This window comes from Dipteris shenzhenensis, chromosome 4 (genome assembly GCF_047967505.1).
Source record: "Dipteris shenzhenensis isolate YYH24624 ecotype China chromosome 4, Dip_SZ_1.0, whole genome shotgun sequence".
In the NCBI taxonomy this organism is placed as follows: Eukaryota; Viridiplantae; Streptophyta; class Polypodiopsida; order Gleicheniales; family Dipteridaceae; genus Dipteris; species Dipteris shenzhenensis.
Genome location: NC_141599.1, coordinates 1,658,005 through 1,673,356, shown reverse-complemented (window position 1 = coordinate 1,673,356; position 15,352 = coordinate 1,658,005). Strand labels below are relative to the sequence as shown.

The 15,352-nt window shown below is 51.7% G+C and overlaps 1 protein-coding gene across 6 annotated transcripts in view; it reads right to left on the bottom strand.

Moving 5' to 3' along the window:
- LOC147902315 (SNF7 family protein) overlaps nt 1-15,352 on the bottom strand; it is a 69,579-nt gene that overhangs the window by 23,295 nt on the left and 30,932 nt on the right. For all 6 annotated transcript variants that reach the window (XM_087373502.1, XM_087373503.1, XM_087373505.1 and 3 more), the window contains one exon: nt 725-907. In XM_087373502.1, the coding sequence (XP_087229628.1) occupies nt 725-907 (183 nt within the window). The remainder of the gene's footprint in view (nt 1-724; nt 908-15,352) is intronic.

The window sequence follows — 15,352 nt, the reverse complement described above, 5'->3', positions numbered from 1 at the left end:
AAGATCTCACTATTCAATGGGGAGTTGGATGTTTAGTGGTGAGAAAGACTGTTCTAGGCTGTAGTGAAGAGGTGAGATCTAGCCAAAAGCAAGGTAGCTTCCAGCGACCAAAAAGCGACCAAAATCACCGCAAATCTCACTATTTAATGGGGCGTGAATGTTTAGCGGTACGGAGATTGTTGTAGGGTATAGTGAAAAGGTGAAGTCTAGCCAAAAGCAAGGCAGCTTCCAGGCGGCCCAAAGGCAACCAAAAGCACAACAGTTGGCAACTAGCCACGTGACAACCAAAAGCACAGAAGAAGGTGCTGTTAGTTTCTCCAGAACTCAATAACAAGACAATAGCGCATGAGTCCAAGATCTTTCATGTTGAACTCTGCAAGATAAGTTTTGTTTCAGCTTGTTGATGAAGCTATCATTGCTTCCTGTCACAATCAGATCATCTACATACAAAAGTGCAACAATAATGTCTTCCCCATGAACTTTGTAGTAGAGAGTATGATCTGCATTGGAATTCTTATATCCTATATTAGCAAAATACTTGTCGATTCTAAAGTACCAAATTCTGGGTGCTTGCTTTAAGCCGTTCCTACTAAAACAAACTATAAATGACAGAAATGTTTTCACATATATATTTCATTCATGATGTCCTTAACCATTACAAGGTTAGGTTCTTCTACAGATCTGCCAAAAAAAGCAAATTACATAGGAAACCTTAGATTTATACATGCAATAGAGTTTTCACAACTAGCCTTCCCCCGATACTATTTCCATCTGTACGTGTATTTGAAGCGCTTTCACTAGCCCAAAATACTCCTTTTCTGATTTGAGACCAAAACCAATCAAAGCTCCACAGGGTTCCTTGTTGCATGTCCACCTTTTGTAGGTCACCAGAATTATACATTTCCACCTGCAATAAGAGGACTGAATGCATCAATTCTTGGATAAAATGAGCCATGTTGACATATAAATTCTATCAAGAGCTGCATAAGAACAATTCCTGTCATCAAAGCGTACATTAATGAATGTTTCAACTCTTGGATAAAATGAACCACGTTGACAGATAAAATTCTATCACAAGCCACATAAGCAATTCCTGTCATCAAAACGTACATCGAGCTGTCATGCAGGTTAATGAAATCCCCAATTTTTTGAAGAACTGACGAAGAGGATTGCAAACAGCCTCATATTTGAAAAGAAAAATCATAATAGTTTTTATCCAAGGGATAGGTCTGTCTGTTACATAAGAAAAAAACCGAAGAGGCAAAAGCTTAAGTATATCAGGAAGCAACGCTCTCCTTGTCAACCAAGGTGAAAGGAGCATGAGAGAAGCTTTGACACGATCTTGTTAAAGACACAACGTGGGCTTCTTTAAATTAAACACCAGTTCTTTGATACTACAAGTGCAGGTCTTGAGCGCACTTCTTTTGAGTAAGCCATGGCAAAAGAAAAATGGGAGAAAGCCATGGATGAAGAAATGGATGCCGCACTGCAATACCAGAAGAAATCAAAGCACACCACAGAATGCAATGCCAGGACTCAACATCCAGGAGCAGCTCAAGATGGATCACTTACAGGCCGCATGATCAAGGAGAACTCTTCAGAGACACTAACAGCAACACCTAATCAAGCATAAATGTGTCGGAAAAAAACTTCCATTGCACTAAGCCACCTAGTAGCAGGCCAAATCATATACTCCACCGATCAGCCCTCATTAAATCAAAGCTATACAAATCTCAATCTCACGAGCTCAAAAGATTTTGGCAATATCTACTTCGCTCTAAGATGGTTGTTTATGGCAGTGATAAAGCAAGGCATGTTAGAGGCAAGCCTTAGAAGCCTCATATTTTTCAAAGGTGGCCATTCTAATTACTTTACAATTAGAAGAGGGAAAAGGGAAGGGGGGGGGGGGGGGGTTGACATTATCCGCAAATTCTAGTGTGAATCAAGTTTGAGATCCGTTCCACGTTCATCATGCAGATAATACAGAAAGTAAAGGCATATGCATATACTATAGCTATGCCCAAAACTCGAAATATAGATGAACAAAAAGTCAATGTGAAAAATCATTATCCAAACTGAAGATCCCGAGATGCCACTAGTGACAACTAACAATATCAATCTAATTGCCAATAGCAAATGCCATACTCTACGCAAAACATTAGGATCTAGTCCTTAGAATCAAGAAATAGTATATTATCATGCAAGCCTTGAGCATTAGGCTCTTAACACACACACACACACACACACACACACACATTTTTTGTTTGTTTTTATATTACAAAAGTCAGTCCCCAAGGAGGGGACATGCAGCTACAACATCAAAAGATCTTGTTATCTAACAAGAAAGCAAGATAATTGAGATCCCAAGCGTGCAGACAGCCGAGGAAAGATTTCCGTAAAGATGCCTGGAAGAAGGGATACTTGGCAAGGGACGGATCACCAAAGACCCTATGGTTTCAGTCCTTCTATAAAGTGCATGGTGCCCAAAAGCGTATCCAAGTATCGAAAAGATCACACCCCTGCCTGACGCGGTGAATCCCAAACAGCCAGAATAGCTTGCCAAAGCAAGCACTAGAAAAACATGTCTAAAGACGCTGCTCTAGAAAAACAAGAAGTCACGAGTTTCAGGGTTGAGGCATGTCCGATTGCTGTAGGGAATTCCACACCGACAAGACGTATTCCCTTGGACCAAATAAAATAAGAGCGGAGGGCTCCTGCAAGGCAAGATAAATGAGAAAGAAAGTGTGGCATCATGTACACCCATGGTTGATCACCTTGCATAAACCGAAGCATCATTTTCCCCTTATGTGCTAGAATGTGCATATGAATATTTAGAATATTCAATCCCCCGTGCATCTTCGGCGAACAAAGATGATCGATAAAGTAATCTGTAAGCTTTATGTCCATGATGTGACCGCCATAAAAGCTCCATAAAAGTAGACATGAAACATGCGATATCCTACTTGGCAAACATCATCAAGGGCCAACAAAACTGTATATAGCCAACCAAGATTGATTGGACTATGCTAGAACGAAGATGTGATGATAAAATAGTCATCTTCAACTATTCCAATTTCTTTTTCAACTTGGTAAGCACCCAGTCCATTTGTTGGCATTGAGCCACCCCAAAGGGTAATCAAGACAATGCACGCAGCACAAGCTACATAAGTAAAAAAATTTACTTAGGCCATAAAATCTGGTGCCACTCTTTCACATGCAATGGAAGAAGCTTAAGCTTATAGGCTAGCTGCCACACCATATAAGGGGTGTAAATCACATATAAGGCACGAAAGATCCCTCTCAGTACTCTAAGAATTGAAGAAAAAGTGATCAGCATAAGCTTGCCCAATCAGCGACGTTCTTGTAGATCCAACCCATGGAATGCACCTGTAGCTACTAAGTGGTATTGAGGCATCAGACGAGTAGCTATCGCAATTGACGTACTAAAAAAGAAAGAGTTCATTCATCAGTAAGATCACCAATCAAAATGCCAACAGCTTTACTATCTTGATACAACCAATATAGCAATATCCACTTGCAATAAGAGAACATCCTGCTCAGTACACTTTGTATAATATGCTGCATTTTTTCCAGTATCGAATGCTTTGGCAATGTTCACTTGCAATAAGAGAACATCCTACTCATTATACTTTGTATATTCAATCCCCACGTAAGAGACACACACATCTATCTATACATGTGTGTGTCTCTGTCTGTGTGTTCTCTCTCTCTCTCTCTCTCTCTCTCTCTCTCTCTCTCTCTGCAACTCGTTGTCCCGCCTCAGCAGCTCATCCTCCCGCCTCAGTCGCCTCAATAATTTGTCCAGCAGCTCATCGCTGTGCCACCACTTGTCTCCTCAAGCTCAGCCTCTAAAGTCCAAGGTCACCACCGCCACTCAGGCCTCTCCCGTCAAAAGCCGTGGGGAGTGGAGGGACTCCGGATGGGCTGAAACCCCCCAACCCATCTCGGGGGTTAACTTGCAAGAGAGGGGTCTTTCATGGAGACTACCAAGGTGCCCAAGCCCAAGGCTTTCACCTCCGCCACCCCCGTGAAGCCCTTGTACTCATTTGTTGCAGGTTTTACCCCATCTCCCATCCCATATGCAAGACGATGAAGCCCCCTGATCCACAAGAGCGTATCTATCACCTAGAACTTGAAGTCCATGAACTCAAACTTCAGCTTGCAGCTTTGGAAAGGAAGGTCCACGATAGGGAGGGGAATGGAAAGCAAGAGGTCATCAAGGAGGTGCTGCACAAGTGTAATGCATCTCCCCCAACACTAGAGTTGGTTTCTAAAGTGCATGAAATGGTCAGTACTCACTGAAACCTATGAAACAAGAGATGACAGCAGAATGTAAACAGTAAAGTGAACAAAGCTGATCTATACAGGGAAGTGAAAGAGCAGCAAACCAAAGAAGCCAACAAGCAGATCTTGCGTGTGGCGGTGCTACCAGAAGGTTGCCTTGATACGCTAAGCTGATTTACAGACAAGGCAATGCATAACTGGGGGCTGAATTGCTCAAGCTCGTGTAAGAGCTCATTTGAACACTCCTCGATTGACTAGGGTAAGCTGGTTGTCTTCTCTTTATCCTCGCTCAGCTTGTGAGCTGTGTTTGGAGAGGCCTAGTTGGCAGGGTGATTCACAATGAATGCTTGCAGAGCAAGTTAGTCTTGTTAAGGATTGTGGGCAGGCTCCTTATGCTTTCACCCATTGTTTGGGTATTCCAGTGACTTGGTGGACACTTGTGATTGTTTGGGGAGCGTGTGGCTGTGTTTGGGCTGCTAGTAAACGCACTCAGGTTAAATGCAGGTGTTTGCACTAAGAATGGATGCCTATGGTCACATGGATGTGAGAGCAGAGCCCCGCAGGGCTAATGTTTGGAATATTGATGCCTACTGAGAGTGGAAAGAGCATTGAATGCAAGCGGGTTCAAATTCATTGTGTATCCTATTTGCTGGCTTTGGCAGCTAACATGTTCCATGTGGGAATCTGTTCTTGGTTTCTCTAGGAGATGGGTCACATGCAAGCAGTGGTTGCTAGGCAGTTTTGCAGCTGACGGGGTTGCGTTCACAAATCGGACGCAGCCCTAAAAGGAAACAGAAAGCTCTCTCTCACGGAGGGATCAGGCGAGTGTGAATGAACAGCCAGAGAGGTGGTGAATAGCGCCACTGAAGGCCCTGAGAAGTATGCTCGAAGAAGAGGCCCTGCGTATCCCAATCACGGAGGAAACGTCTCCGCTTCTCCCGGCCAGCCCGGGAATCTCCCTGTATCTGGTCCCACTGGCCTCTGAGTGTGTGTATAATCTCACTCCAGATGTCGGTCATGACCTGGGCAGTCGAAAGAGAGGTGCCACCGAGGATCTGCGCGCAGCGCGAGGTCCAAATGTGCCATCCAGCGATGCTGCTAATAATCTCCCAGACTGGCTGCCTCTCCTGAGATCCTGTGTCAGCCTCTGCCAGGTGCGGCGGAATGCCCTCTAGCGGCCCCCAAGTCCCCTGTGTGATAAGGAACATGGGGTCCTGCGGGCCTGCCTCGAACAACTGATGAAAGCCAGGTGTGGTGCTGCACCAGCAGAACGCGCCCCAAGTGATCAAACCTAGCTCCGGTGCTGCGCGAGTAAGGATCCCGAAGGTCCACCTCCACACTTCTTGGGCGCGAGTGCAGCTCCACAGGCAGTGTTTTGGTGACTCCTCGTCCTCATGACAGATCTGACAAAGTCCATCCTGACCAACCTGCCGCAACCAGCTCCCCACTGGAAGACCCTTGTGGGCAAGTAGCCAAAGGAAGTAGGAAATCTTCCCCGGCCACCAGCTCTCCCACAAGGCCTTCCAGAAGGCCTGCAAAAATAGCCTGGAGATACCCTGAGCATACCAACTGGGCCGCTGGGTGGGCGGGCGGCTCTGCATCCTCCCGAGAACTCTCCTGCCCAATGTCGTGCTGTAAGCGAAGAAAGGGGTCGGCCCCTGGTCTGCCACAACCTCTGGCCATCTCCACTCACCTGGGTCCCAATCAAGCTCTGACAAGGCCCGCCCCTCCCAAAGCCAGAGTCGCCATAACTGCAGCTGATCCTGCTCTATACTAGGATCGGTCCGCCAAACCTTCCCCATGAGGCCTACGACCCGAACCCTCTGCCACGGGAGAAGGGGGTCGATGAGCACACCCTCTCTCCTGAGTCGGCCGTCCCCCAAAACCGCGAAGAAGGAAACAGAGGTGTCGTTCATCCGGCCTGCAACCACTAGTGGGATGCCATGGGGGGTGAACTGCTGTCCAAGCCAACGGTCATCACCAGGCATGAGGATCTGAATCTCGGGTGGAACCAACCAACCAGCAGGAATCGCTTCGTCTATCTCTGTGCGTCTCGCCTGAGCTCCACGAACACCTCCAGCTGCGGCTGCTAGAGCAACGGTCTCCAAGTGTCTGTAAGTGTCCCTCCAAACTCGAAGGGACCGGGCTGGCCCCCGCATCCAACCGTCCCACATGATATGTGACCTCTCCCCCAGCTGAAGGCCCAAGGCATCTCTAACCTGATCGTTTCAGATAAGCGGCCGGCGGTCGATCTCCTCCTGACAGCTAGGAGGGGACTGAATGAGACTGAGACGGAGTCGCCTCCAAACCATGAGAAGGCTACGAATGAGTGGGGAGCAAGGGTGAGTGAGCGGTGCAGAGGTGAAGATCCACCGGAGGGACGGTAGCCACTCTCCACCTCGGCGCGGGACGCAAGAACCGATCCCCTGCTGAAGTAACATCTTCCACGTTTGCCCCCCCGGGGTCAAACCGCGGATAACTAACTTGCCCAGCAGAGCCTGACTCTAAAGCTCAGGATCAATGACCCCCAAGCCACCCTCAGCCTGCGGAAGAATGACTGTCTGCCAGGCTACCCTGGCTCTGGTATCTCTGAGACCATCCCCCCCAGACCACAGGAAATTCCGGACCAACCTCCTGAGCTGTGCCACGCTGGATCTCGAGAAGCACCAACAAGAGGCCACATACCAGGCCGTGGCCAGGAGAACCTGGTTGACTACAAGAGCACGACCTGCAAGAGAGAGCTTAGCAGTGCTCCAGAAAGCCAGCTTCCGTCGAATGGAATCTAGCACCGGAAGAAACTGCTGAGCTGGCGTGATGTCCAGGCCGACCTGAAAGCCGAGATATCTAGCTGTCTGTCCCCGCGGGATCCATCTGAAACCCAAAAACCTCCCCCACTGTGAGCATGCCCCAGGGTTTGTGAGAAAACCAACTGATTTGTTCCAGTTGATTTTTGCACTGGCTGCCGAGCAGAAGACCTCTAAGGCCAGCCTCACCCTCTCCAGCATCATCTCATCATCCTGAACGTACAGCGCTGTGTCATCTACATACTCCGAGTCCAGGAGCTCCGTGTCCTCCCTGATGGGAAGGCGAACACCCCGGATCCCAGTCGACCTCGCCCGAAGGTAGTATGTCATCGCCTCGGCGAAGAAGAGAAACATGTAAGGAGCGAGGGGGCAACCCTGACGCACTGATCTCTCCAAACAAAATCGCTCTCCCATCCTGCCGCCGATGATAACCCTGCTGGAAGCTATCCTGTATAACACTGAGATACCCTGAATCCATCCTACTGGGAATCCTAGTCTCTCCAAAGTACCCTCCAGGAAGGACCAGTCCACTCGATCGTAGGCCTTCTCAAAGTCGAGAAGTAGGATGGCAAGGTGCGACCCACTGTGCTGAGCCCACTCCGTCGCCTCTGAGAAGGTAAAGACATTATCCAAGATACTGCGATCCTGGACAAAGCCTGTCTGAGTGTCATGAATGAGATCAGGAAGTAGAGGCCGAACTCTGGCGCTGATCATCTTGGCAAGGATTTTAGGCAGTGGTGAGGAGAGTGATCGGGCGCCACTGACGGATCTCCTGTCGGTCTCCTCCCTTCGGGATGAGGCAAATCAATCCCGAGAGGCTCTCTGGCATATGTCTGCTGCTGAAAATCCTCTGGAGGGCTGCTAGGAGGGGCTGATGGATCTGATCCCAGAAAGAGGTGAAGAAAGCGCGAGAGAGCCCATCCTCGCCAGGGCATTTCTGCCCATCGATGGCCATCAAGGCCTCCTACATCTTGACAGTAGTGAACGGTGCCATCAACGTCGCCTGCATGCTGGGCTGAACAAGGGCTGGAATGTGCCTCCACACCTCCTCGCGGAAACGTCTAGTACGAGGGGCAAGCTGCTCCTGCTGGAAAAGAGTCCTGTAGAAGTCGGTAGCCAACCCCAAGACCTCTTCCGGATCAGTAACGATGTGCCCCTCCGCTATCCTAAGACTCCGGAGCTGATCACCTGCTGCCCTTTGGCCATGCGTCCTGAAGAACTCTCTGCTCATCCGGTCGCCCTTCCGAGCCCAGTAGGAGAGGGAGGCATGATAAGAAAACTCTGAGCGGCGCTCGAGAGTCTCCTCAAGAAGGGCTCTGGCTCGAAGGGCCTGGATCCGAAACTCCTCTGAACCCGAAGCTACCTGCTGGAGTCGCTGAATGGAGGCGAGGTCCCTACGAAGAGCTCTCTCTCTGCCCCACCACTCCTGGCGAACCTGAAGGGCTGCGAGCTGGCAAATCTGGCTGGACTCCTGCAAGGCCTGCGCCACCGACTCTACCAGATCCACGCACTCGCCCCAATCTCTGTCCCAAAGGCTACCGATACTACTGCGCACCTCCTCCCTAGAGAAGATGGAATCGGGAATCCTGCACGAACGGGGAGGAAGGGACTGAGCTGCCGAGTCTAGTGATAAGAGCACAGGCGCGTGGTCGAAGAGTGTCGTCCCTGGCACTATACCCACCTGACCACCTCTGCTGATGGCCCAATCACTGACATAAAATCTGTCCAGTCTCTCTAGGAGTCTGCCTCCTTCCCTGCGGAAACCCCACGAGAAGTCCAAGCTCCCGTGCCATCGGCGGAAGGACGGGTCTCTCCAGCTGTCCCTACCTCCTGACGCGAAGATAAAGGAGTCCCAAGGGGACTGCTCTGCCTGAGCTATACCTGTAAACTCTGGTCCTCTGCCCTGCTGGTCCTCCAAGGTCTCCAGATTGTTGAAGTCACCTCCAACAATCCATGAATCCATGTCTGGGAGAATCTCTGTGAGTGTCCTCCAGAAAGTGGCTCTGCATCGGAGGTCTGTGGGTGCATAGATGTTGAGGATTCCTATTTTGGAGCCCTCCAACTCTAGGCCAACCCAAAGTGCACGGCCTGGGATCAACGTACCATGACCAAAAACTCCCTGGGCAAACGACTCGCAAACGGAAGTACAAACACCGCCACTCCTCCCCTGTGCACCGATCGAGGGCTCCCAATAAGTGTGAGAGCGTCTAGGGAGGATCTTCCCGCAGCTACGGGAATGAGCCACTGAAAGCTTATGCTCCTGGAGCAGGAGTATATCCAAACGACCAATCACTGCTGGCTGAAGTTCCTGTCTCAAGATGAGCTTCCTAGGACCACGGGTGCCAGAAGAATGAAACCTGTTCACCTTCCAGGAGACAAGGTGTAAGCTCATGATGAGGACTGGTAGGCTGCGAACAACTGTCTGCTCGCGGCTGATGTCGATGAAGAAGCTGACATTTCAGAATGAAGGCACTGACGCTTTTGCGAGGGTTTGGAGGGGGAGGCGGGGTCAACCTGTCCGTTCTTCAAAACTTTTAGCAAAGGCGTGAGGCCTTTAGTGCCATGGACAAATGCTTTCTCGAGCCAACTCGAGATCTCTGAGGTAGTCATCCCGTAGAAGGCTCGGAGTTTCTGAGGAGTCCAAGCTCTGACATCCTGGGGAAGGGGCCACGACAGAGGGGGCCTGAGGATCACAATCAATCTGAAGCGCTTGGCGGCGCAACGCCACCGCAGGCGCACGTCACCCTCGGACCACTGAGTCTCGAGAAGCTGTCCACCCGACGGGCCTATCCAGGAGCAAATCTGAGCATGCGTCTGCTCTCTGAGAGCCTCCCAGACCGAGTCGTCTGTCCAAGTCTCGGTGCCGTCGCTGAGAAAGGTGAAAGCAAAGCTAGGGCCATCCCTCGGGACCAAGGCTGCGATCTTCCCATCCGCCCCTTTTCGGAGCAGGAAGATACTGATGTCGAGGCAAGCAGGGAAGGTCCCAAGGTCGGCCACATCCAAGTAATCCCAGGGACCAGATCTGTAGAAGTCGCGAGGAAGCTCTCTCTCCTGAAGCTGAGGCCCGCCAGAGTCTACAACTGAGGGGGTCGGGCTAGCAGACAGGGAAGACTGCTCCAGGGGTGGTGTAGACTCGGGGTGCCCTGCCTGGGGTGGGGAAGGGGAAGGAGGCTGAGGGGTAGGCAACTCAGACTCCACGGAAGCGACTAGCCGGGGGGGCGGAGGAGGGGGAGTGGGGGCTGCCCGCGGCTGAGGAGCCATCGGTGCAGCTGACACTGCAGGAGAGCTGAGAGGGGCGGGGGAGGGGGGATGGGGCTGAAACGGGGACTGGGGCTGAGTGGGAAGAGGAGGGGGCTGAAGAGGAAGAGGCGGGGGCTGATGCTGCGGGTCGGGAAGAGGGGGCTGCGGCTGGGGAAGGGACTGGGGCTGGGTGGAAGGGGGCTGGGGAGCGGAAGAGAGGGGGACCTGAGGCTACGAAGGGCAGGCTACAGTCGAAGAAGAAGCTCTCCCAGGACCCTGGGGCGGTTGCCTGTCAGGTCTCTGAGGCGCTGCTGCAGGTTGGGTAACCTCTGCCTCCTTGCCTTTGTCAGAAATCTTCTTATTCTTTCCTCTTTTCCTTCTGACCTCGGTCCAGCGGCCAGCCACCTCTGGACCGGACTCCGGCTGCCTCTGCTCCTCCTGACGTGGCTGCCCGGAGGGGGGGGGCGGGGGGGGCCGAGAGGAGCTGGAGAATCGTGGACAAGCAGTAGCCAGGTGCCCAAAGCCGTGACACCTCAGGCACTGGCCTGGCTGTCCTGTGACTACCATGCTCTGAGTAATGCTGCCAGCATCTGTCACGATCTCAATCACTGCAGGGAGAGTCGCAGGGTCTGCCACAACCACACGCACTCGGGGAGCTCCTGCCGCAGTAACCGCGTCGACGAAAGTGTCACGCATCACCCAGCCAAAGTGGGAACCCAGGTCCCTGACTATCGGCCGCAACTCAACAGCAAGGCCTGGAAAAACTAGCGTCACTGGGTGGCGAGGTATGCGGAAACGAGCATCAAAGTCCGCTGCGCTGAATCCACGGTACCAAGGGACTGTCATGATGATCTTTCCATCCACAGATGTGGGGGAACCAGCAATCAGGTTGCTCGCAGCTTTCGCAGTGGAGAGTTTAAGCCAGAAGATGCCCCTTCCCATAAGGGCCACCTCCTCGATGTGGCTGTCCTCTAGCATGAGAGTGGACTGGAGCCAGTCCCTGATGGCTGATCTGGAGGGAGAGTGTCCAATGACTCTGCCATAGACGAAAGTAAGGGCAAAGTCATTGGCAACCTGTTGTACCCGAGACGACTGTTGCTCTGTCAAGGTCACGCGGTAGGCATCTGGAGAGGGAGGGTCCGGCTGGGCCTCCGGTTCCGGGCAGGGAGCCGCCATACCGCCAAGACAAACTGCGAGACCTCCGATGAAGAAGAGGCTGCCACCAAAAAGGGGGGGGAGATAGACGAGGGATGGAGCCTAGGTGTGACGGAAGAGGATGATGAGGCGAGACGAATCGAGGCGGGCAGGGGAAGCGGAGGCGAAGGCGAGGGCAGAGGCGGAAGGCGGAAGGGGGAGGAGGGCGGATGTCGGAGGCGAGAGCGGAGGGCGGAGGTCGAAGGCGAGGGAGAGGGACGGCGGCGGAGGCGAGGGCGGGGGGCAAAGGGGGGAGGGGCGAGGGCGAAGGGCGAGGGCGGAGGGCGTGAAGGGCAAGGGCGGAGGGCGGGGGGGGTGAAGGGCGAGGGGCGGGGCGGAAGGGCGGAGGGGTGAGGGGCGGAGGGGGGGCGAGGGGCGAGGCGAGGGGCGGGGGCGTGGCGAGGGGCAAGGCGAGGCGGAGGGGCGAGGCGAGGGCGGGCGGAGGGGCGAGGCGAGGGGCGGGGGGGTGAGGGCCAGGGGCGAGGCGAGAGGTGAGGCGGGGGGCGAGGGGCGGAGGGGCGAGGGGTGAGGGCGTGGAGGCGGGAAGAGGCGAGGGGTGAGGGGTGTGCGGCGAGGGCGAGGGGGGTAAGGCGAGGGCGAGGGGGGGCGAGGGCGAGGGGGTGAGGCGGAGGAGGGTAGGGAGGTAGAGGCTGCGGAAGGGAGGGAGGGGGGCTCGCAGGAGCTTTGCGACTTAGAAGATAAACTTGTTAAGTTATCTTGATCGTTGTTGAGTAGACTAGGGTTGGGATTCCATGCTCGGAATGGGAAGTATCCCTGGAACCCCAAGAGGGCTAGAACAGGTGTGACAGCCATAGTGTTTGCTATGTCGTGATGCCAGTTCTCTTATGGAAAACAAGTTATTCCATATGTGCGACCCATAGAGTGAGAGACTATTGGTCATAGCAGTCCTGGTTAGAGGAGAAAGCTTGTGTATGCTTTCTTTTTCAGCTTTGAGCTGATAATTGGCTATTTGGGCACTAGTGACAGCTATGGGGAACTGTGTGGCTAAGTGTGGTCACTAGTGACAGTTCCGAGCTATGTGCAAGCTTCCTGGACTAGGGATGGAGACCTATTGCCAGGAGTGGTGAGAGCAGTGAACAATAAAGGCTATGCAAGGTATGTGGATGCCCAGGCCCCAATGGGATGTGGAATGCCCCAGTTGTAAAAAGTGTATTCTTTATGTAGCTTGGATTTCAGGGCCTCTCACTTAATTAAAGAAATACCGAAAGGGGCGCCAAGGTTTGGGGCCAATTTGTGTCAATTACTTGTTAGTTTTACTGCCCTTTAATTTATTAAAGGCCGGTTTCATGTTGTTAAGTTAGTAAACAGTGCACCTAATAATATCCTATCTATGCCGCAACGGCATATACGGCCTTTAGCGATACGGAGCTAATTAAGATGAAAGGGCAAGTGGCCAATCATGACGTCGTGTTATTATTATTTTCTTTTCAAGAAATAGACTTCTATGAAGTAAGAGAAAAATCCGTGAGAGCTCTAAGTGGAATACATCATGAAATCATGACGATAAATAAACTCCCTCAAAGTGAGGTGGAAAACAACCAAGGCTGAGGCTGAAAGTGCCACCTCAACCCTGTAGGAGTCTCAGAGAAGAAAGGAGAATTCTTCCATTCCCTGAAGAAAGAAGCTCTCCTAGCTAAGGCTGCGCGGGAGTCTCCCTGCATACTCGTCCATACGGCCATCAAAGTATGTACGGTGTCTATCCAGATACTAGCCAATGTGTGCGAGGGATGAACCTGAGTTCGCTCCAATGCCTCTGTGCATCTGGCTCTCCAGATATGCTAGGATGCTATGCTTGCTAGAATCTCCCAAGAGGTATCCACAGAGGCATGTACAGCTGCAAAAGGAAGGTGTGGTATCACATCCAACGAACATGACTCAACCCGAAGACGTCAAATCGAAATGGCCCGAGAGGAGTCAAGTCTCTCATAGAATACCTGAGGCCCTGTAAGAGAAAGCCAAGCCACTGAGCCCCATGTCATAAAGAATGGGGAGTGGGCAAAGTGACTGAAAATCCTGGCTACCCCCATCTAAATCATCCTCGCCTGTCTACAATCCCATAAGCAATGCTGAATAGTCTCCAAAGCAGAGAGGCAACGAGGGCAAGTAGGGTCGGCTCCGCCGAACCTGGATCTCCAAAGGTTCACTACAATCCCACCATGGATAGAAAGCCAAAAGAAGAGAGTGATCTTTCTATTCCTGTGGGATTTCTAGAGTCTCTTCCAAAAGCACCTCTGCAAATCCGCAGTGATATCAAATGTCTCCCAATGAGGAACTCTGGAAGGTCTCCAATCTCTACTACTGAGCTGGAATCTCCTGGCATTATTGACCGTGTAACAAAAGAAGGGGATGCTCTTCTCTCGATGCCCTGCGTCAATCCACTCCTACTCTCTAGGCTCCCACTGCAAATACCTAATGGGAACTCCCCCGTAGAGCCAAAGCCTCCAAGATCCGATGGAGAGTAGTCGGGGGTCTGGGTCGAGGAACCACTCTAAATCTAATCCCTGCACTAAAAGCCCTACAACCCTGATAGGCTGAAAAGCAGACTCAAGCAAGATGTCCTTTGTGGACCTGAGCAATCTGCCACCATCATGCACACTAAAAACTAAAGCATCCTCATGTGCATCTCAAAAGGCCAAAACCTGAAGAGGAACACTGCCTCTCATAAAAGTATCTGCCCAAGTGGAGCAAGTGAGTGGCATATCATCTGTGTCTACCCAATCCGCTGGAAGGGCTGCCTCAATCTACAAGATCCTCCCTGCACTCCTTCTGAGATGTCCTGTCAACTGAGATTTGGTCTCCTCTGGAAGCCTGCGGAAAGCTTTCCATGACCCCAAAGATGATGCGGGTCCCCTCTCCCGCCTAGACCACTGCATGTAGAGTGAGGCACCAAGTGGTCTGCCATGATCATCCAATATACTGTCATTCCACATGATCGGTTGCCTATCAATCTCTTCACGAGAGAAAGGAGGAATCCGCCGAAGAGTGCTCCTGAAACTGGCCCATGCTTTGAGTATGGCAACCATGAGAGGGGACGAAGGTGATCTGAGGTGTGCTGTGGTGAAAATCTACCTAATACTGCTCATCCAGTCTCCTCCACGGCTAATAAGAAATGCCTTCCACAGCTCCTGCCTTGGCATAAGTCCCCGCACCACCATCTTGCAGAGTAAAGCTCTGCACTGTAAATCTCGATCAATAATATTGAGACCCCCTTCTTGTGTAGGGAGGATGAAAGTCTCCCAAGCCACCGTGGCTAACGCATCTGTTGTGCCATCAAGCCCACTCCAAAGAAAATTTCTGATCGGTCTCCTAAGCTGAGTGATGCAGTCCCTAGAACGGCACCAGCATGAACAAACAAACCAAGCCGTGGCCAAGAGGATCTCGTTGACCACCACAACTCTAGAGGCAAGATCCAAGCTTGGCTGAGCTCCAAAAAAGGAGCTTCCTCCTGATGCTCTCCAACACGGGTGCATGGAAGAAATATCCAAGCCGACCTGGCAGCCCAAATACCTGACAGGCACACCCCTCTGAACCCAAGTGAATCCTATGTCAAGCCCCCAAACTGGAGTGTCCTCATCACTGATCCAAAAACCATTGGATTTATGCCAATTTATATCTGCCCCCGCCGCCAAGCAAAATAAATCCAATGCTGTCCTGAAAGAAGTGAGCCTCTGTGGTGTGGCATCCAAGTAAACTGCTGTGTCATCTGCCAACTCACTGTCAAGTAGCTCCTCTTCCCTTCTGATGTCAGCTTGAGATCTAACATAGATACTCATAGCTTCAACCACGAA